The 23,084-nt window shown below is 38.7% G+C and overlaps 1 protein-coding gene across 1 annotated transcript in view; it reads right to left on the bottom strand.

Annotated features, from left to right (window-relative positions):
- LOC109102141 (muscleblind-like protein 3) overlaps positions 1-22,435 on the bottom strand; it is a 40,503-nt gene extending 18,068 nt beyond the window's left edge. The window contains exons 1-2 of the mRNA XM_042770302.1: positions 21,924-22,435; positions 9,951-11,063 (exon numbers count right to left, since the gene is read on the bottom strand). Coding sequence (XP_042626236.1) covers positions 9,951-10,124 — 174 coding nt within the window. The 5' untranslated portion in view covers positions 10,125-11,063; positions 21,924-22,435. The remainder of the gene's footprint in view (positions 1-9,950; positions 11,064-21,923) is intronic.
- Between the last annotated feature and the right edge of the window lie 649 nt (positions 22,436-23,084).

The raw sequence follows: 23,084 nt of genomic DNA, 5'->3' as shown, positions 1-23,084 counted from the left end.
GGAGACACAGAGAGACAGGGACAGAGAGATGAATTACACTGAATCTCAGCTACTAAAAGATCCAAGACTGCGTGTCAGGAAGATAAGGGCTCCGTGATTGAGAGGATAAATTAAACAAGAATCCCTTGACATTCAAGCGTAATGATTCCAACTTTCAAAACCCCAACAAATGAAAAGGAAACAGCATAATCTCAGGAGTGCTGGAAGATCTGCACTTCAAACGATCAGAGGAAATGGTAAAACGACAGCACTGGGACACGGGTGGAAAAATTTTCACTACCTCTAACTGAATTGACAGTGACAGCCTTCTCTTTCTGTCTGTCTGTTCGCATCAACAATCTGCCCGTCTGTGCGGCTGACAGATTATAGAGCCCTTGTGGCTGTTGTACATGCTCATACTACATATGGGTCGGACATATAGCATTGTTTATCACCCAGCTGTCCGAGCAACATGTTGAACGGTGAGCAGCAGACACGGTTAAATACAGACACGAGCGAACGTTCACGAGCAGGGTCGATTAGCTGCGAGACAAACTCAATGAACCCATGGAGTGACGCCATTTGTTCTGTAATGCATAAGGTACTGTAATAACCCAGAAGGGAAAGATGTCATTCCATCAGTCCAAAAGTTAAATACATCTGCTGATGGCCTGTTGATAAACTGTCTCTTTTGCCTTAATACACATTTCTTTTTTTAGACAATTTTATGCCTTTTTCCGGTCAAGGAGCTCTTGGACGGATAGAGGGATGGAGCAGGAACCCCTGTTACATACGGTACAAAATTGAGAATTGCATGTTAAACCTAGCCTGTAATATGTAGGCATTGGTCAGAATGGTTGACTAATCGACTAGCTGTTAACCCTAAAACTTAAATCATCTAGATTGTTTTTTAAATGAATAAATAGTTTAAGGGAAGGGGTTAAGAAAAGTAAAAGTCACTGTTGACATCAGCTGAAAAAAAGGTGTTTGAGAGTTGGAGCGAGATCCATTTTGATGGAAAATAACAAATACACATGTTTTTGACATTAATCAATCACATTCTTTCTTAAAGGGACAGTTCATGCAAAAAATAAAATTTCTGTCATTAATTCACTATTGGTTTTTCTTTATGATTTTCTTTCTTCTGTGAAGCACAAAACATGATAAAGCAGAATGTCTGGCTCTCTTACACAGAGTGAAAATGAATGGTGACCAAGGTATTGAAGCAAGATTTAGATTCAGGTCTAACTTCTAACAGTTTATTCTAAAGGAAGATTTGTAATCTTTATGCAACTTTTCAGTGCTCACAAAAACTGCATTGAATGTCTTCCTTTAATGCATTCAGATCTTTGAGGGAGGAAGAGCTAAAACATATAAATGCTTCACATTTCTCTTGTAGAAATCTTATGCCTGAATGCCTGGAGAGTTACGACTGTCTGCGTCAGCAGGCATGCAAAGGCAACAATGACTTGATTTGCTGTTAAATCTATTAACTTTTTTTTTTGGGGGGGGGGGGGTTGAATAATTGGTTGGATAAAAGACTCTTTTTCACTTATGTCATCACAGCTTTAATGGGTTGTTGGGCTCACCAACCGAACTGAGCTGCTTATCGAGGAATGCATGGTTCCAACAGGATGGAATCTGAATGGAATTCCAACGCATTCCAAATGAAATTTGCAGAAACAATAAATCCCAATGGTATCTGTGCAATGCTAACAGTTCAGATGGAATGTCCAAGTGTCACTCCATATGAATGAGATTTGTAACTGTCCACCAGCTACAGCAATTTAAACACTTTCCTGTGTCTTCAACAGCCTCGGGGCAGCTTTTAACAGTGATGAAGCCCTAACAAAATGTGAAGTGAGCGAGTGTGGGGGTGTCTCTTTGCTGGCCAGTGTGATGTGTTGCACTTAATGAAGAAGAAAGTGGGTGTCTGGAGTGTCAGCGTGCAGGGACAGCGTGATCAGTGTGTGTTGTCGAGGACTTGGAGATAGTTCACCATCTAACTGCTGCATCATTCAGTGCAACTCCCACACATGCAGCTCCATATGACACCTAGTCACACGTACCCAGACCTTTGACTAAACGGCATAAAGTGTGGTCCACACTGCAGCCTGTTCTGGCCAAGAACTGCCAAATCTCACTGTGACCAAGGTTATGCACTGGATTCACACTGTTTGATATTTTCTAACTTCAATTCAAAGTCTAATGTAATGTCTAAACATATCAGTCTAATGTAATGTAATGTAATGTCTAAACAAAATCAGTAATATTGTGAAAAATGTTAAAAATTTATAGAACTGTTTTCTACTTTAATATATTTTAAAATGTTATTTATTACAATATCCTTCATAAATAATTTTAATAAATAATCCTTCAGAAGTCATTCTAATATGCTGATTTGATAATATTAAAAATGGTTCTTGAGCACCAATGTTGAAAACAGTTGTGCTGCTTAATATTTTTATGGAAAGAGAACGGTGTTTATTTGAAATATAAATCTTTTGTAACAAAAAATGTATTTTGAAATCTTTGCTGTCACTTTAGATCAATATAATGAATCCTTGCTGAATAAAAGTATACTTTTATTCTTAAATCTTACTGACCCTTAAATTTAAATTGTGTAATTACCATATTTACCATATTTATGTAACTTAATTAAGCCATCAATAGAAACATGTAAATGTGTTTAAATTACATAATGTATTAAAACAATATAAAAATATTGCAATTATAAATTTTTTCCACATGCATATGGCTGTTTTAATGCAAGTGATTAATTATTTACTTGATAGCAGATTTGAAATGACATGAAAATGGCTGTTTTAATGCAAGTGATTAATTATTTACTTGATAGCAGATTTGAAATGACATGAAAATGTACATTCCTACGACAAACTTACTGCTCAGCGAACATTTAAACAGAAAACACACACACACAAGAAAAAGAGGAAAATGTGTATAAATGCTGTGATCATTATTTGTGTCTGAGCAAAGTACAAACATAACTCAGAAACTGGATTTGGAGCTTGTCAAATCAAGAAAGTACTTTTGTGGGCAATATGAATCAGCCAGTCTATGAACAGACTGGTGTAGTGGTTAATGAGACTGTCGCTGGGTGTGCCGTCTGAGGCTGATGTGATACACAACAACACATCGCTACAATTCTTCTTAATAAAACAATCACAGGCAAGACACTCTCATACAGAGATGTCACAGATATGAACAACATTTGTTAATTGTATGCCCTGACACTTGTACGATGCTTTCACACACTGACATTGAGAGCAATTGCATCAGCGGCATGTGTTGTGGGAGTGTGTGGTTAATGAGCAAACCGTCTCAAAGGAGCAGACAGGTGATCCTGCCAAAGCACACATGAGAAACAGCCTCACAGCCAAGCTCTAACATTCTGGAAGACAGTGAGAACACGCCGCTCATTTCAATAGTACACAATGATGCAGAAAACACGGGTCGCCAACACAGAAAGATGCGGGAAATATGAGCTGAGATATGCAAGAGATGAAAAGCTGGAAGTCATGTCATGTAGGATGGACTAGGTCAGGGATCTCCTTTGCGTAGTCATGGTAACACACCCGGCAACCGAGAGTAAGTTTTGCCTCATACTGTCTCCTCACTACTGATTGGCCAGAGAAGAAGAAAGAGAGAGGGAGGAAGAAAACGAGAGAATGCACGAATGAAGAAAGCAGACTGTGTATCTGATTAAACCACAATATTCTTCAATTAAAATCTAAGCGCTGAATCTTTTCATGATGAATTTTCCTGTACAAAAAGCTAATTCTTAAACAGACTGTATATCCCATAATTCTATTTGTCCTTCTTGAAGTCAACTATAAATCTTAGCCAATATTTATAGTGCCCAAAATTTCATCATTTTGTTTTTCATTACAATTTTTTAAAAAGTTGTTTAAAGGGGCACTCAGTACTATTTTGTTTACGTTGCGATGGACTCTATGGTGGTTGTCTAGACGTGAAGCATAGCGAGAGGAACCACTAAGGCCTAGGCGAGTAGCATTTAACTGGTCATGTGATTACAACATGGCGGCCCCCATAAAGCAACCCACTCCATGTATAAAAATACTAGTTTTTATTAGACTATATCAACACAAGTGGAGCTTGTCTCATGTAAGTGTGCATTAGGGATGGAACGGTTCTCTGTAAAAAATCTAACCGTACGGTTCTCCATAAACGGTTCGGCACACACTAGGATCGCAGGTTCAACTTAAATCTGACAATGCATATGTAATACAGTTTGTTATAAATAATAACACATAAAACAAACAGGGTTCAACTAATGTATGTTTCTGTTGATGGATGTGCATTCTGGCTTCCCAGTACATTACAACAACAGTGAAGAAAAAACAACAACAACAAAAAAAAAAAACGCGGACAAACCATTCACTCTTGTTCAATGTGAGGGCCGTATGCTGGAATAGGAGCAGAAAATTATGCTAAAATGCACGTCTTGGTAAATATACTATAGCAGACGTATTCAGCAAGGGTGCATTAAATTGATCAGAAGTGACTGTATAGACAATTATAATGTTACAAACGATTTCCATTTTCAAATAAATGTAACTTTCTATTAGGGGTGTGCAATATTTATCGTCTATGATAATGTTGTAAATGTTGTTTTAACGATGTGCGAGCTGACATTATCGAGTATGTCGCTCACTTTGCAAAAAAACAAACAAAACCACGTCAAAACAGCATTCACTGCGTGATTATCTCTATTCGAATGCAGTTTGAATGCCCCAATAATTTAAGATAAGGAAGCAAAAATATCCATGTATGGGTTTTTGTTTATATTTAAAAGATAAGATATAGTTTACTAATATCACACAAGCATGAGTGCAGTTTTCCTGAATAGCAGCGTGTGAACGCGACTGTGAATGTGATATTGATTTTATACAACAGTTCAACAAACAAGAAGCTAATAGTGCGTGAGTTTGACATTTGACATAATATTGTCTGTTTATTTTGTATGTTTTGACAAAAAAAGAGCATCAAATTCGGAGCAGAACATTTGTTTGTCTTAGAGCAATGCTGCGGTGTTTTGTTCGTGAAAGAATCTGTTTTTGAACAAATTATTTGAGTCAATGATTCATTCAGAAAGACAGTCACCTGCTTAATTTCCAAATGAATCAGCCATTTCGAGCAAATCATTTGAATGAATGATTCAATTAATCACTCATGAATACAGAAACTTGCCGCCACCTACTGGCAGTTTAAGTGTCGTATTTATTTATTCATGACAGGCCAATTCAATTAATGACCAAATCCCAAATTATATTAAGATATCATGTTTTGTTAATATCGCACACCCCTACTGTCTATTCATCAAAGAATCTGAAAAAACTGTATCACTGTTTCCACAAAAGTTTTAAGCATCACAAATGTTTGCATCATTAATAAAATAATAATAGATGTTTCCCGAGCAGCAAATTATAATGATTTTTGAAGGATCATGATGCTGAAAATACAGCTTTGCTATCACAGGAATAAATGACATTTTAAATTGTATTACAATAAAAAACAGTTATTCTAAATGGCAATACTAGTTCACAATATTACTGTTTTTACTGTATTTTTTGATCAAATGAATACATAAATTCTGCAAAGAGTATTCTGTTTTCCACGATATGTCCCTATTAAATGTACTTCCTGGAACAGTGTCTCACAGTGTCCATTTAGTTGTCCTATTTCCTAAAAATAGCTTGTCAACTCATGTTCATGTGAATTAAACGTAGCCAGTGACAGTACCTGCTGATTTAGTTTTTCAGACAGAAGCCCGTGCCAGCACCAGTGCTACATCAATATCTGAATCACATTTACATAGACTAGCTGACTGCCTAATTTATGCATTTATGATATGTTTTCAAGCAAACCGAACCAGATTAATGGTCAATGAACAGCAAAAAAGCAAAAGCAGGGACTGGTTGAAGGAAGGACACAGTAGTAGCCATTAGGGGATGTCGATAAATTAGCAGAGATATGGAGCTGCGGAGGGACACAGAGGAGAGAGAGGCCTGGGGGATGAGATTGGGTCTGGAGATATATGCTGAAGATACTTTTTTAACACAAACAATAAATGATCATGACCGAAGGAGGCTGCACTTAACACCCGAGAGCTTACGAGATATACATAAATGCTAACACATAAGCAAATAAAAGATTTTTTTCTGCAAATGCCACTTAAAAGATTAGTTTACTTCCAAAATAAAAAAAATTCCTGATTTCCAACATGACTACGTAATGCGTGAAGTCGAGTTAATACAAGACGAGCATTTGTGGTTAAAAAGTATATAAATGTAAGAAATTTTGAAGAAAATGGCCAATCGTTTCTCTAGATAAGACCCTTATTCCTCGGCTGGGATCGTGTAGAGCCCTTTGAAATTGAAACTGCAATTTGGACCTTCAGCCCATTGGCCACCATCGAAGTCCATTATATGGAGAAAATTCCTGGAATGTTTTCCTCAAAAACCTTCATTTCCATGCGACTGAAGAAAGAAAGATATGAACATCTTGGATGACATGGAGGTGAGTAAATAATCATGAAATTTTTATTCTGGAAGTGAACTAATCCTTTAATGTCACCATGAAATAAAAAGGGACAATTCTTGTGTTTTTAAGAAATATTGCAGTTTAATATAAATTATTTATCTGTGCACATAATTTTGTTGCACTTTATTTTACAGTATGTGTACTCACATGTACTTATATTGTAATATAAGGTAACTAAATGTTAAGGTTAGGTTTAGGGGTAGGTTCAGAGTTAATACTTAGTTATTATCCAGTTATTGCAATTACTATAATTAGTACATAGTATGCACATGTGGAACAGGAATACAAAATAAAGTGCTACTTATCATTTTTTATTCATGAAAGGAAAGCAACAACAATCCAATCAATTTCTGACAGCCAAAATCAAGTCCCACCCAACATTTTTTCTTGTTCACTCAGATATATCCTAACAGAGGAGAAAAGACAATCACAATTTCTGTTTCATGCCGACTTTAAGCGCACCTCTCCTCAGCTCTTCAGCAGGCACCATTAAAACTCCTCAGACACACACACAAAAACATCTCTCATTTATTTTCTCTAGCTTCATTTTATCTCCCTCCCTCTCTCAGTCATAACAGCAATCTAACCCTGAGTTTTTAGATAGTGACGGCTGGCTGCGTTTACTGTTCTGATAAAAACAATCAAACAATTGGATGAGTAAGTAATCTACACAGGTCACTGCCGCCCAGTGCTAGCAACTGTAACACGGTTCAGAGAGATTACTGTATCTAGTCGGTTGGCGCTGTTGCTAGGCCTCATGGTAGCTTGCTTTCTCTCTCTCTCACTCCTCCTCCTCCCAAGCTCCCCCACACACACTGCACACAGCCAAAAAATGGCCAAATAATACATTCTAGCTCAATAAAGGAGGAGACAGCTGCTGCACTCAGACAGAGAGGGCCTTGTCTGGCTCTTTCACTGCACATAAACACATACGCAGAGATATAAACACACAAACACATTTGTTGTGTTCATAGCTCAATGCTGAGTGCCACAGTTAATGTGGGTCCTGATTGAGCCACAGTCCAGAGTGCTGCTGCTTCCTAAAATTAACATGGACAAATCAGAAAATAAAAGATATAACAAGTGTGAGCTTATAAATTGATAAACCGAAAAAATGTATGACAATTCATCCAAAAATGAAAATTCTGGCAGTTTTCTTGATGTTCAAAATATCATTTAAAAAGACCATCTCATTTAAATTTTATTTAAAACTGAGAATATTCACAAAAGAGATGTTATCTGATGTTCTGTTTGTTACTTTTCATTCAGTTACAATGAATGGGGACTGAGGACTGCAAGTTTCAAAAGTATTCAAAAACACCATTGATGTATCATAAAAATAATTAATATGGCTTGTGTGCCATATTTCAAGTTGTCTTATGCCGTACAATGATTTTGTGGAAGAAACTAAATTAATTTTATGTTTTTACATCCACCATTGACATTCAGACTGACGGCAGAAGGACTTGTTTCACAATATGAAAAATTTTATTTTACGATAATGATATGTACATCTATATAGCTATTTTTATTTTAGATTTGTTATTAAAATTAAGAAAAAGAAGCAAATTACAAGCACAACAGAACAGAACAGAAAATAAATATGAAATAAAATATTAAATAAACCATCAAATAATTCAACACATAACACTAAGTAAAAAATATAACAAAAAATAAAACATAAAAACAAGTGTATAAACAAAACACTGCATAGTCTTTACGCTATCAATCAAACATAAATAACATTAATAATGACAGACAGCAGCAGGTAAATAAGGGTGCTGTCCCTTTAAGACCAACTGCATGGATCCAATATACTGAAACATACACATACGGTTTTCACCCAGCTGTTTTACATTTATTTAACATATAACCAGTGGTCGAATTGTAAAAATATTTCAGGGGGGGTGGTGTGGTCAGGTTCTTTTTCGGTGGGGCGGGGGGCTCTGTAGCTAATTTTACATAATGATTACAAAATTCGTGTAATTTTTAAAAAGGTTTTTATTTAATGAAAAATTTGCCTTATAAAATTAACTATTATTAATAAGATTGTCTGGTTTAGGCCCGTCATGGATAAATAATGATGACAATAAAACCGCCAGTAGGTGGCAGCAATAAATGATTTATTGAACGATTCGTTCAAAACGGCTGATTCAATTAGAAACTAAACAAGTGAGTCCATCTAAATAGACTCAAAATCTAAATATAATTCAAAATCTAAATAAAATTCAAGGCACTGAAATATTCACCGTGTTGCTATGCAGCTGTTGTATAAAATTACGAAGCTGAATTTTTAGCAGCCGTTACACCAGTCTTCAGTGTCACATTGTAATTTATTTCTGTGATGCGAAGCTGAATTTTTAGCAGCCGTTACACCAGTCTTCAGTGTCACATGATCCTTCAGACATCATTCAAGTAACATTTATAACAATTAATATTAAAAATGTCAAATGTAACAATTAATATACTTAATATTTTTGTGATTATTCTTTGATGACTAGAAATTTCAAGAGTCTTTGATGACTAGAAATTTCAAGAGAACAGCATTTATCTGAAATAGAAACTTTTTTAACTAAAATGTCTGTACAGTCACTTTAGATGCATCTCTGTCAAACAAAAGTAATAATTTCTTAAAAAAAAAAAAACTTACTGACCAACCTTTTTGAAGCATCAAAGCTCCAGTTCCCATTCTGTATAACATAATGGTATAAAAAGGTAAATTCCAGTAAATTCTTCAAAATTCCTCCTTTTGAGTTCCACAGAAGAAAGTCATAAAAGTTGAGTGACATAATGATGACAGGTTTTTTTGAATGAACTATTCCTGTTTCCTCTAAAATGGCTTCATCATGCTTCCAAAGAAAAGCATTATTTAAACATACAAAGTACCGAAAATTACTATAGATGGTTTAGTAGATAACCCCATTGCATTAACTTGATTTTTTGGATATACCACAGTACTCTAGCAAATACTCTGGGAAGTAAAACACTCTCAAAATGCATTGGTAGTCAATCAATATGCTTTTTTCAATGACATATTTGTAAACTTTGACATTTGCTAATCCTAACCTAAATCTTGAACATTTGTTGACTGTCCCATGGTGCCACCACAGTACTTTTTATTAAAATTGACCAATCCATGACCAAAGGTTGCAGTGTTTTAGTATGAATCTGACAGAAAAATACACTCAGGCTGATTTCAGGACAGGAGAGAGATCAGTACTCAGCAAAAGAGCCTGGAGGTGTTAGGGATATCTGACAAAATGTCCAAATAGCGTGTTTGAATGATGAAATCTCCACCAAAACATCAAATAATGCTCTCATGGTTAATATATCAGTGCAATAGTAAAACAAACATTTGTGTCTGTGTGCACGTGCATCCGGGTTACCTTGAGAGAGTCGAAACAGGCGATGACGCGGCCGTTCTCCACGTGGCAGGTGCGAGAGGGGTGAGCGAACTTGCATTCAGTGTCCGAACGCGAGCAGGTTCCTCGCTGGAACTCTCTGCACACCTCCAGCGTCAGCCACTTGGTGTCGCGACCCATGGTCACATTGACGGCCATGGCAGTCCCTCGGCGAGCGGCGGGTGAGCGGAGGGCTGGGGTGGGGCAGCCAGGCGTGATGAAGCACAAAGGCTGCAAAAAATGAGCACAGTGGCAAGGAGATCCTCAGACTACCAGTCTAGAAATGAAAACCTTATGAAAAATCTTATGAACAGGAAGGGGGCATAGTCTGTTGATCAGCCAGTGAGGAAGTATGACGAGAATATGAGATCTGTTTAAAGTCAGGTAGGGAGGGCGATGAGTCAAGTGTGATGAGGTGGAGTAGGTCAATGTGACATGCTGCGGTGCATCTTCGGCTGGCGTCCAGGAAAACAAGGCATTAAAAGTAGAGTAAAGCGGCACTTTGTATTTGTCTGCAGTGGTCGCCCCACTGTCTAGACTCACCCTCCAGAGCTCTGGGTTTAAAATAGCCCTCTTGCATTGGTGTAAAATGGACTTTCTCTAAATTTAGGCTTCCGAAACCCCCTGCCCTGTTGCCATAGGCGCAGCAGTCCCTAAAGATACTCGCATGTCTGAGTCGCAAGGGATGGAGAGACCACAGAAGTGAAGAGAGAGACACTTTGAGAACCCAAAAGGGAAACTAATCGACAGGCGTCCTTGTATTAAAAGGTGAAATGGCGAGCAGGCGGAGCTGGAATCGAGGAACAGGCAAATGGGTTGATTGACTGTCACGGTGAAATATAGCCCGAGCCAAGGCCAAGCACACACACACACGCTCAAGTCAGCGGGGAAGAGAGCGCTCCGAAGCGCAGACCAGCCAGGATGGGAGTGTGGACACAGAGAAGGGCTTCCGCAGCATCCAGATGAGGCACTTTATGGTGATGTTAGTCTTCTTTCACTTGAATCGCTTTCTCATCCCTCCTGCTCTCCCTGCGTCCCTTTCATCGCACTGTGTTGTGTCCTCGCGCACTTCTAAGAGAGTCCTTTGCGGCAGGAGACCTGTCTTTGCGAAAACACACAAAAACAAAAGCAACAAACTCAATTAACACAGCTTGTACCGTTCAGAACAGCCAAAACACTTTGCAAAAGAAATATTTAGCAAAATACAAGTGATAAAAGTACAAATCAACAAAGAAAATGCCTGAAGCCACAGCTGTTTATGTTGCAAACCTGTAACTGGGGAATACAGAGGTGAGCGACAAACAGAGAGAGGCTGAAAGCGCATGGCAAAAAGCGCGAGTGAAAGAGTGCACGAGAGGTGGAGGAGGAGTGCAGACGGGAGGCAGGCAGCAATGCAAAGGAAAGGGCAGGCTGTGTCTTGATTAAGAGATACAGGGAGGGAGGGAAAAGAGGGAGGAGGCAGAGAGAGTGCACATGGGAGACAGGAACGTCACTTTACGACTCTGGGGCAGATGGAAGCGACAAAACAGCGAGGCCATAAACTACGCACCGATCGCACTCTCTCAGAGTTCAGGATCTAAACATGGCTTTTGTGATTGAAAAAGGAAGTAGAGCAGCCGACAGGAAGGGCAAATCCTCATAGCTGCAGCTGCTGAGCACGGAACACTGCAACAGCCAATCAGCAGCTGAGATGCAACCGGGCAATGTGGATCAGCCAATCGGGAGGAGCCTAATATATCAATCATTAGTCTCCCCACCTTCTTTGTCATTGCACTGCTCCTTGGCTGAATCCGAAGGAGAGTGGCTCTCTAGCCTTCCCGGAGCGTTATCGGGGTAGAGGGCGATTACAGGTGGGATGATGAAGGGAAAAGAAAGGAGAAGTGAATGGATGGTTATTGCACTCATTCTACACGGGAAGGTGCGCGGGGTGGAGACGGGGGGCGGTGCCACAAGGAAATGTGAGTGGGTGTCTTGGGTGGGTCTGACAGCTGATCTGCCATCCCTTGAGAGAAAGAGAGAGAGAGAGACAGTACAGTGAAGAATAATCAATGGCGTGATGACCAAGCACACTTGAACCGATGCGGGAGGGAGGGATGGATAAATGAATAAAAGGACAGGAAAATGAAAACAAATAAAGCTGAGGTGAACGAGCAGACAGTGAAGGGATTAGAGGAGAGGTTAAGGCAGATATTATCTGTCCCCGTGTCTCACAGCGACAGACACAGACGGAGGCGGCGGCAGGTGGAAGGGGTGGGGGGGACTGGTGAGCGCGTGATCGGAGCACGCAGACAGACGGTCCAGAAGGAAAGCAATGCTGTGAGGGAGATCGGGAGAGAAAATGAGCAAGAGAAGATGGAAATTGAATTAATGACACCCATCTCCAAATACAAGAACAAAGGCACTAAATGCAGAGCAACACAACACCGTGAAAAGCAGAAAGTCGGTTTTACAGCAGGCTGACGAATGCACCCTCCCTCAATATCAGCCCTACAGTAAGATCGATGAAGACGCCCCCCCGGGGAACGTGAACCAGCATTGAGCTGTTCGTCAGCACTGAAGTGAGCACATCTCTGTCTCAGAGCGGAGCAGCATGGTACTCAGCCACACCTGCTTCCTGCACGCAAAAAGCGAAAGGCCAATTATCTCATTTATATGTAGGCAGGTGAACGGAGAGGTGATCCGTGAAGAGAACATGTGGCTGTGACGTCAGCTGAGTGTCTGAGTCCCTCCGCAGATGCTGCCATTACCCTAATGTGTAGTAAAAGCATCGCCCGCCCGATGATTGCTAATCCCTCCTCGCAATGATAATCATCGTTATTTCCCAAATTGGAGGATTTTTATCTTTGCGGCTTGTAGAGCTAACGATCACACACGGCCCGAAACAATGGGACTGGCTATAAATAGACGTCTCAAACTGATTTCCCAATGTGATTAAGTAAATTATTAATGCAAAGTAGACAGAGAAAACACAACCTGAGCTGGTGTACATCTAGCCTATAGTTATTACAAGCTGTAGTCACTGTACAGGAATAAAAGCAGATAACGCTAGAAGAAAGATGTATTGTTTATCTAGATGGATGCCTGAATGAAAAGTGAAAAAGCAAAGCAAAAGTTTTGGGAAAGCTACTTTGACAGTAGCTTGCCAAGTTTACTTATAACTTTAAAAGCACAGTCAAGATATAATTCTATTGAAAAGGTAGTTACTTACACTACAAGTGACTAAAAACAAGCTAACTACATTCAAGCTAATTAAAGGGACGACATCTTTTTAAATATATAACTACATATAAGTCAACTATATATAACTGATTTATTATTTAGAATTTATCATTTAATATCTAGCATGAAAAGATGAATGTTTATAAATGAATGAGTGAAAAATCTCAATTATTAGGGTGACAATATTAAATTTGAGATAAATTCACACAAATTAAGCTTTAAAAAATAGAATATTTACGGTCACAATGAAAATGAAGCAGGGATTTTAACTTATTCAATCTTAATTTCACCAACAATGTCAGTTTGGGATATTTACGGTCACAATGAAAATGAAGCAGGGATTTTTTCTTCTGCAATGTGAAGTGCATTTACAAGAGTGAAACGGATTATTGTAAAAGAAAAAAAAACGTGTAGGTTGTGGACTTTCCACTGGTTTTTGTTTGGATGGAGGCTGATCTGAATGCAAGTTTGCAGTCAACTGTAAGAAAGGTGCAAACTAATTGATTGGGGAAGTCCAGCATACATCACCAGAGAAAAGCCCGTCAGTTCACTGGAAGATCGATCTATGACATCTTGATTAAAAATTACAAGGTAAATTTTTTTTATGAAACATGCATGGAAGAACTGTTCACAATGAGATCTGTAGCATGCATTTAAACAGAAAACAGGTAGAGTGAATTTTCATTTTAGGCCGAATTTAATTCTTGATGCTCATTTCCATCATTTTTAGATTTGAAAAATAGATCATTTTAATTCTAAGTGATCATTAGATTATGGTAAATGTAATTTAAATCTAAAAATAAGGGAAATGCGCATTGACAGTAAAAAATGTAATCTCAAAGAAAAAAAAATTATGATTGATAAGATAAAGATATATCATGCATCCAGAAATACAATGATATCAGAAACTGAAATCAGTTTATTTATGATTTCATAAACCATCTGAATGATGCAAGAATGAATCTGAATCTGAATTGCCTCAGCTTGCTCAGACTGAGCGTGCAATACATTGTGACATTAAAAACAGCAATGCAGAGTTTTTAATGCACGTAGTGGAAAAACTAACTTGTTAATGGAAAAGCAACACAGTTATGATAAGAACTGCTAACACACTAATGAAAAATATATCGGCTAGATTAGATACAGCAAAACTTGCACTAAACCTGGGAAAAAAAAAAAAAAAGGTAGAAAAAAAAAAAAAAAAAAAAGGTAGAAAAAAAACAACCAAAATCCTGATAGATAGAACTTCAGATAGAATGAATATCTCTAATGCACGGACAAGAAAACAAATAAGCTTGTGCTGGATACTGATGATGCCAGCTATATGTAGTACAACTGTACAGAGCCCTGCACATGACATGCAAGTAAAAAATAAATAAATTGTGCGCACAATTTACTAATCTGTTCCCTCGATGTACTTAGACGTGCACACGATTACTATTTTGTTCCCTCGATTTGCTAATTTGTTCCCTTAATTTGCTAAATCGGGTGCACGATTTAGCAAATCGAGGAAACGAATTAGTAACTCGTGCGCACAATTCATAAATCGAGGGAACGAAATAGTCAATTGTTTACACGATTTAGCCTACTATTTTTTTCCTGCATGCCATGTGCGGGGCTACGTACAATTGTTATACAGGCTCATGTAAGTGCTGTTTGTGTTTAGTCATTTACTTTGATGTTCTACAGCAGGAAGGTGGCTGGGCGGAGGATATACAGCACGGCATACGTGTGTGCGTGTTTCTGGAGCAGATCTACAATAGAGGCTGTAAATATCAGAAGTGTGGAGGTGGCGAATGTGTTTTGTTTCTACAAGGTCACCGAGTCGTATACACATCGCACTTGTAGCAGTGTCCTTCAGGCGCCGCATGTGCATGCACAAGAATCAAGGAGAAAGTCAAAGACTTGAATGAGAAACAAATATCTTTTAACAGCCCTTGGCTGTGGTCTGTAGACACAATAGTGTGCTGTTCGAGGCCGTCTCAGTTTGAGAAGTCAACAAAAATCACACCTACTGTCTGTCTGTGAGAAATAACATTCTTCCTGCAAAACAGACATTTGTTAAATTATCTTCTGTTGTGTTCCACGGAACAAAGAAAGTCATACAGGTTTAGAAAGACATGAAAATCTTTTACTCACCCTCGTTTTTGGGTGGACTATCCTTTTAAAACCAGAAAACCAGTCTCCAGAGTTTGTTGTCTATTCAAGACACGCTTGCTGAATGAGCTAATCTTGGAATTATCGATTATACAGATCAATATGACAACAGCTGCCCTAGGTGTAACAATTACAGTGATTACTACAGTAAACACTGTTTAGTGTTCATTTGAGGTCTGTTTTAACCATTTTCAAGAAGTCTTCCACTGTATCTTGTGTACTGAATTGACAGAATCAAGCATTTATTTGTAATAGGAGAAACATTAATTGAACTGAAGTAAACGAACAGACTACAATACAGTAAAAACCTGTTGACCAATATAATTTAATAGCCAACACAAAACTCAAGGCTTAATGAAGCAATATTCTGCAGACGTGTCTTTTTTCAGGTCCCAGCGGAGTTCAACATTTTGCTCATGTAAATAAACCAAAGGCCAAGGGGCCAAGTTTTATTTTAATGGAAGCTCACACTCTTTGAGACATGACTCACGTGTGAATGGGGAAAATTGAACAATGCGGCACTTCCATGCACATAATCATAACTAAAGCTGATCTTGAAATACTGGAAACGTGATGAAAGGCAACTGCATTCAAACAACAATCATTTTCAATACGGGCTGCTGTTCCAACAGCATGTGGCACTGAGTTTCCAAATAAGCCCGGAAATGCAAGTAAAGTAACTACACTGGAATCATATGCAGAACCAACGCATGATTGAATCTGGCTCGTCCGCAAAGACGCCAGTGGGAGTGTGAGGGTCAGTTGGCAGGAGGTCAGGGCAGGAATGAGAGGAGTCTGCTGTTCCAACGCACTGCAGCGCTCATCAGCACTGGAGCGCCACAACATAACCTTCATACCACAGAGCTGACGCATTCAGGCGAGCCCAGCATGACCAGCACACACTGCAGCTCCACCAGCACGGCACATGCTCCCCACATGCATTCTGCTTGCTGCAGCTTGTACTGCAGCATTTCTCGCAGCTAGGAGAGAGTTCAGCAGCTCACAGTTAACCTTTGCATTGCTTCTTAGGGACAGTAATCATTTAGTCACCCTCATGTCGTTCCAAACCTGTACGACTTTCTTCTGCGGAACATAAAAGAAGGTATTTTGAGAAATAGCTTTTGCTCAAACAATTGAAGTCAATGGTGACCAAAACTGCTTGATTGCCAATATTCTTTGAGGATATCATCTTTTGTGTTCTGCAGAAGATAAAAAGACATACACGTTTGGAACGACATGAGGGTGAGTAAATAGTGACAGACTTTTTATTTTTGGGTGAACTGTCTCATGTAAATGTCTCATGCAGATAGATCTAAAGTAGAAGGAGAAATGAAACTGAATCCACACTTATTCTCAGAAATAGAGTCATGCTTTGGGGTATTTGAGATTTTAACAAGGTTTGCCATTTTAGTTTGATTTCAAATAGCTGTTTGTTCATTGTTTACTTTTTTTGAAGCGACAGTTCACACTTAAAATTATGGCATTATCCTCTCACCCAAGATAATTAAGCTGTTAAGCTTCTAAAAAAATAAAAAATAAATAAAAAACTATGAAGTATGAAGTAAAAGATTTCCAGACAACTTGTCCACTATATTCTGTAAGTCTTTTGTAGTCATGCAATGCCTTTGAGTGAGGAACAGACTAAAATTTTAGTCATTACTCACTGGAAATCTTCATATTCAAGCAATGCGCCCTTGGTGTGTTCATGAGAGAAGTAGCAATGTCTGATTCATAAGCAAATTATTCTTGTGAGTCAGATCTTTTCATCTAATTTGGTTGATTTGGTTCGCAAAGCTGGACTAGTTCACAAAGCCACTCTCAAAACTCAGTGATCTGGTTCATAGTAGGGTTGTGACGGTGAGGAAATTTTCCCACCGGTTAATCGATGCGTGACAACACAGATAATACCGGTATCACCGGAGGGGCGAGGGCGTTCCCTCTTTTCCTTTGCTTTTAAATAGCTTGTAAAAGCGGCGTGTGCATTTTAATTTCACTTTCAACACTGTGGAACCAATTAAATAAGGTACGAATGTTTAAAAAAACACCCAAATCACCTTAGATAAACAGCAAATTCAACAGGCTTTTAAAATCCAAAATATTGCCAAAAAGGCGCTTTTGCCTTTCGTTTCGAAACTAAATCATCCGGCATCGTCTTGTCTGTCTCACCTCACTCTCCTCACTGGATAAATGAAATCTGATCTGTGATGCGACTGTCATTCCTTCGGCATGCTGCATTGAGCAGCCTTGTTCAGTTTTTAATTGTAGTGCCTGTTCTTTTACTGAACTGAATGATTTTTATCCCTATAAAAATATCAAAATGACTGTGGGGGTCAGTGCAGTGGTGGGCAAGTGACGAAACCGGTGTTGCGGCTTAACAACGGTATCACCGTTAGCACCATCTAACCTAGTTCATAGTCCACTGGAGTGGAAAAATAACAGTAAATAACAACTTAAATTTCACCCTGTCACTCAATTATTATAGTGTGTAAGTCATATGGAATACTTGATACTTCCATATAGCTTTCTTTGTAAAACTGGAGCTTGACAGCCTCACTTAACCTTCATGAAATTCACTATTTGTGAAAAGATTTGTAATGACATGAGGGTGAGTAACTGATTGCAGCGTTCTCACGTTTGGGTGGACTGTTCCTTTAAGAAGAGTTTCAACGAAAAGAAGCATGCTTCTTAAAATGTTTGAATCTTTTACTTGAATAGTTCAGCCAAAAATGATTTGTTCATTAATCAGACTGATTCACTTCTCAAGATTCGATGGTCTGGCCTCAATATTTCATTATCCACCAGAATAAAAAAAATTGCTGCTCAAACAAAGATATCAAATGGCTTTACTGAATTATAATACTTAAGTCATATAAATTAATATAAATGACAATTGTATTGTTCTTTTGTCACTTTAGAGATTGACATCTTTAAAAAAAAAACACTTTTTGTGTTCCTTCCTTCAAGAATAGTTTCAGTATAAGAGTCAGTATAAGATGGCTGCATACTTCTTTAAAAGTTTGAATCTTATGAATAGACACATTGTCCTGTCCATTACAGGGAACAAACTGTCTAAATTACATTTAAAGGACAAGGCTGATCAATGCAGAGAATCTCATGCAGAAGTACGACCCAAATGTACAAATATTGAACCATGTGTGCACTTCCCTTAATGGAAGGAAACAATGTAAAAATACATGGACACAGTTCTCTGTTCCCCAGAGCCAAACCTACAGCATTCACTGAAGAAAAACCCACAGAAATGGACAGTTCAGACAGCTTAAGGTGGAGACATGCAGGGCCTAAGATGGAGACTCAAGAGCTTGTGAGACAGGACTGGCAGAGGAGAAAAGCCCCCAGCCACAGGGAAAAATAATTAGGTTAAGTATATATAATCCTTTCAGCCTATTACATCCCCACTGCCTCCATTCATAAAAACATGCAGCTGCCTGAGCTCGCTCACAAACTCACAGTAAGGAAAGAGACACGTACAGTGCTCTGGAGAGCACAAACAAACTCTAAAATCATAGGCTTAGAGCTACATGTCACATTACAACAGGCTGAGCCTCTTCCCCTCTGCCCAGCTCAGTGTAATGTTGCAACAACAAACTGGTGAAACAAGACAACTGTGAGGAGCAAGTGCACTATCAAAGACCATCTTTTTAGCTGGTGCAAATTTTCAATGTCAGATAGCAATCTATGGAATATCAAATTAAACTCTCAAACAGTATAGCTTACAAATGCCTCGTCGAGAAATTTGAATGCACCATTAGTGAACAAAAAAACTCTATGTAAACAGACATCAAAGATGACAAATACATCTTTTTATGTAATTATAAACATCCCGAAACATTCAAAAGCAGGTCGACCATTTTAAATGAAGCACATTCTTGGCAAATCCTCATTTGTGTTTGTGCAAATGTGCCCCAAATGATATTTACATGGACAAATGGTGCATTGCACTTTACAGAATAGTGGTTAAAAGCTCATGTGTGAGTAACACAATCTGAGCGTCATAACCTACTTGCAAAAAAAGAGGGCAGTGGCCATATTTATAGAACCCAATAGTCTAGTTCTTATATTCGGTAGAGAACCCATATTTACAGCAAGCTAGCTAATATGACAGCTCAATCAATATTCTGTAGTCGCTCAGTGTTTGATCATTTGTAAATGGTGTTGCTTTATCAGCCCAGCACCACGTATTATTGCCATTTCAAAGCATATGGCATAACGTACCACATTTGGTCCAGCAAAGCGGGAGAGGGGAAATGAGGACATGTGCTTTGTGTATACAGTAACCTCCCTGTCTGTTCTTATCATTAATTTTATAGGGTGAATGAAAGCAAGAACAAAGTCCACAACGGCGGTGGCAAACGTGCCTGAACCTGTGGTGCAGTTTCAGCACATGCGGCAATATGCAGATGTGAGGTGCGAGCGTGTGCACGTGGGACCGTCAAGGGGCTTCCTAATATCTTATTCCCTATCTGCTCCCTGTGTGGTGAAGGGATATTGCCGCCTTTAGCAGCTCACCTTATTTAACCCCACACCTCTGACAAGGGTATAGCTTTCATTTTCTCACGTCTGCGACTGCCTGACCAGTCGTGACCACTGGGAACTAATGGAGCTTGTCGTCACACAGCGTTCTGTCTAACCGTATGTAGATCTAGTTCTAGTTTAAATCAGGAAGTGGAGGATAAACAGACCCCTCAGGGAGAAGCAGGGTACGTGCTGAGTATTGCCCTGGTATTACCAACAAGATATATGACTTGTCAGCCATGTGAGGACCTTTAAATCGCAGACATAACAAAAGGGCAGTGATGCTACTGAAGTCTGACAGACACCAGGCCTCTAAAGCAGCAGGACTCCTGCGACCTGACCTTTGACAGTGCACATCATAAAGTGTGAAATCAAACAGAATGTCAACCGCCACTCAAACAACTGCAGGTGCTCTCGCACCATAACTGTAGGGTCTACGTTATGCACTTGACCTGAAAGCAACTGCATTATTGCGCATGCAAATTTTTATATTCTTTGCACAAAATATATGGCCTGTAACCAAATAAGATAAAAATGAATAACATTTTTTAAATATGAAGTGCAATGCAACAACTGGCAGGTTCAGACCCTTTTTAATTTGTGGACAGGTACATAAAACATACTCAGGTTTCACATCACTTTTGACAATAGTTTTCAATCTGGATTTTCAGAAATAAAAGCTAGTGCAGATTTTCAATGTCAGATGGGTATTCCATCAGTTATACTTTTAAGTATACAAATATCTGATCATGAGAAAACATTTCGAAATTTGAATACTGCAGAACACTAAAATGAACAGAACTATGTCCAGCTAATAAAATATTTTAAAGTATAACTAAAAACAATGGTAACACTTACAATAATGTTCAATTTGTTAACATATGTTAATATATTATTAACTATTTATGTATAATTAACTAACAATTAACATGTTTGTGCATTTATTAATTTAGGTTCAGGTTAAAAACTACACTATTGTTCAATTTTCGTTTATATTTGTTCATAATACATTAACTAATGCTAATTATTAATGCAACCTGAAATGTTAAGCCTAGTGTGTAAACAAAACTGATAAAATTGCTATTGCATTATAGCTAGTGTCAACATATAGAACCTTATTATAAAGTGTGTACTGTAAAGTGCACAAATGTCTGTGACTTTTAATAACATGTTAATATCCATGACTGTGGGAACCCTGTTATTAAACAGGTAGCATAAACAGGCTTTACAGTGCAAAATAAAGGTCATCAGACTCCCTTTTTTTTGGTATAAGGAATGCACACGACTAACAATTTATGCAACAACTCAGACATGGACGACCAAACTAAAGCAATCAGCTCTGGACAGTTGTCAGTACTGGCAAATGTCCGATGATGTTAAGGGTTAGTGGGACAAAGGATATTTCACTTCAACACACCAAGATACGAAACCACCCTCACACACTTTTCCAGTACCATCTTTTACATGCTCCAGGAAGCCAAGGACAAATTCAGCTCCTATGGTGGCTGAACATCTTATGGTTGGGACTGCACCCAGCCCTGGCCATGAAATTGAAATGTCAGTATGATGGCATTACTAGTTTTAGATGCCAGGCACAAAAATACAGCATCAGAAAAGATATACAAGCCCACTGCACCTGACTATTGCAGGGGGCTCATGACATGTGAGAGAGTTTGAGCTCCATCCAACCTGTTTACAAACTAGGCGCTGCTCAGGGGAAGCTCAACAGCTGTCAGCAAGTGTATGATCAATGCGTGACACCCAGCTGCGTTACTGGCGTTTTATTATAAATGACAGCTTGTGCTTTACGTTCAAATAGGAGACTTGGCAACTAAGTATAAGGAGAAATTCAAATTCTAGACTTATGCGTCACGGTGAGAAGAGGCCATGTGCGCAAAAGCAAGGTTAGAGATGGAGACCCATAAACGAGCGAGCGTCAGTCGTGACAGCCAGCAACGCATTACACCAATCACAAATGCAATATCATATGTGCGACAAGATTGGGTAAAGAATATGAAACACTGGTCTTTACGAAAGCAGACGACTCACCTGTGCAGACAGCGCGCGACTAGAGCTCGGGTGACATCAAATGCAGCGCAAAGCGAAATGAAGATTTGTCAATAACTACGTCACGATCACTGGCTGATGTGAGGCGCGCGCTTTGGTTGCAAAAGTTCCCACGTTGAACCGAGAGCTTTCGATCGCGCAGTTTCCTGCTTTAAGCGTCGGACAATGACCAGCGGCTGCGGGGTGTTTCGAATTGAACGACGAAGCGAGCGATGGGGAAGCGTGAAGCGAACTTGCTAGCTGCTGCTAGGCAGAAGACGAGACGAGGGAGGGCAGAAGGGAGGAGTAGAGCGAAAGTGTGCACGGCACTACGTGCATTCCCATGTATTGCTTCCATTTTAGGGGGATTCCCACTCGACCTCAGCGCAAACTGCGCCTTATGGATGAGGACACCTATGATGAGAAATATTTGACGTGAAGGCTTTAGCAAGGGTGGATTTAAATGCATTCAATCAATATCGTACAGTACTGCACCTATGTAAATGTTTAGACAAGAAGATCCATCCTCACTCTATAAATTATACTTTGCTTATGAGTAACGGGCGTTTTAAATGTGCACTCGGATTTTTTTTTTGATTTAGAAAACTTTATACATTGAGACCTAAATATTATTCAAATATGTATACTCACATGACATTGTTCTTCTAGAAAATACCGTTTTACTGTACATGGAGCGGGTCGCCCTCTCGTGGACACAGCCATGATGACATCACATGACCTGACGTGTCATACAAGTGTCTAATTATTATTATTAATAATATATACTATTTAATACATCGCAAAAAAAAAAAAAAAAAAAAAAAAAAAAAAACACAAACAAGGGCCTGCTCCAAAAAAACAAACAAACAAAAAAAATGGTACAACTTTAAAAACAACTGGTACTATTGGGACAAATAGGAGCTAAACAAACAAAAACTTAGCTTTAACATATTTAAATAAACTACATGTTTTTAAAAGGTTACTGAAAATACATATTTTATACTTATTCTTAGTTGTAACTAGTTGTCCTTGCTCTAGAAGTCCTGAACATAAAATTTTGAGGGAACGAGAATGGTAATCTATTTTTAGGTTTAATAGTTTCATTTAATGCAACATTGGATCTTTAGGTTTTCCTACTGGTCCCAAATTTGACAAATGACAACT

The sequence above is a fragment of the Cyprinus carpio genome, chromosome A14 (genome assembly GCF_018340385.1).
Source record: "Cyprinus carpio isolate SPL01 chromosome A14, ASM1834038v1, whole genome shotgun sequence".
NCBI lineage: Eukaryota > Metazoa > Chordata > Actinopteri > Cypriniformes > Cyprinidae > Cyprinus > Cyprinus carpio.
The sequence above is the reverse complement of the archived record's forward strand: the minus strand, read 5'-3'. Positions and strand labels throughout refer to the sequence as shown.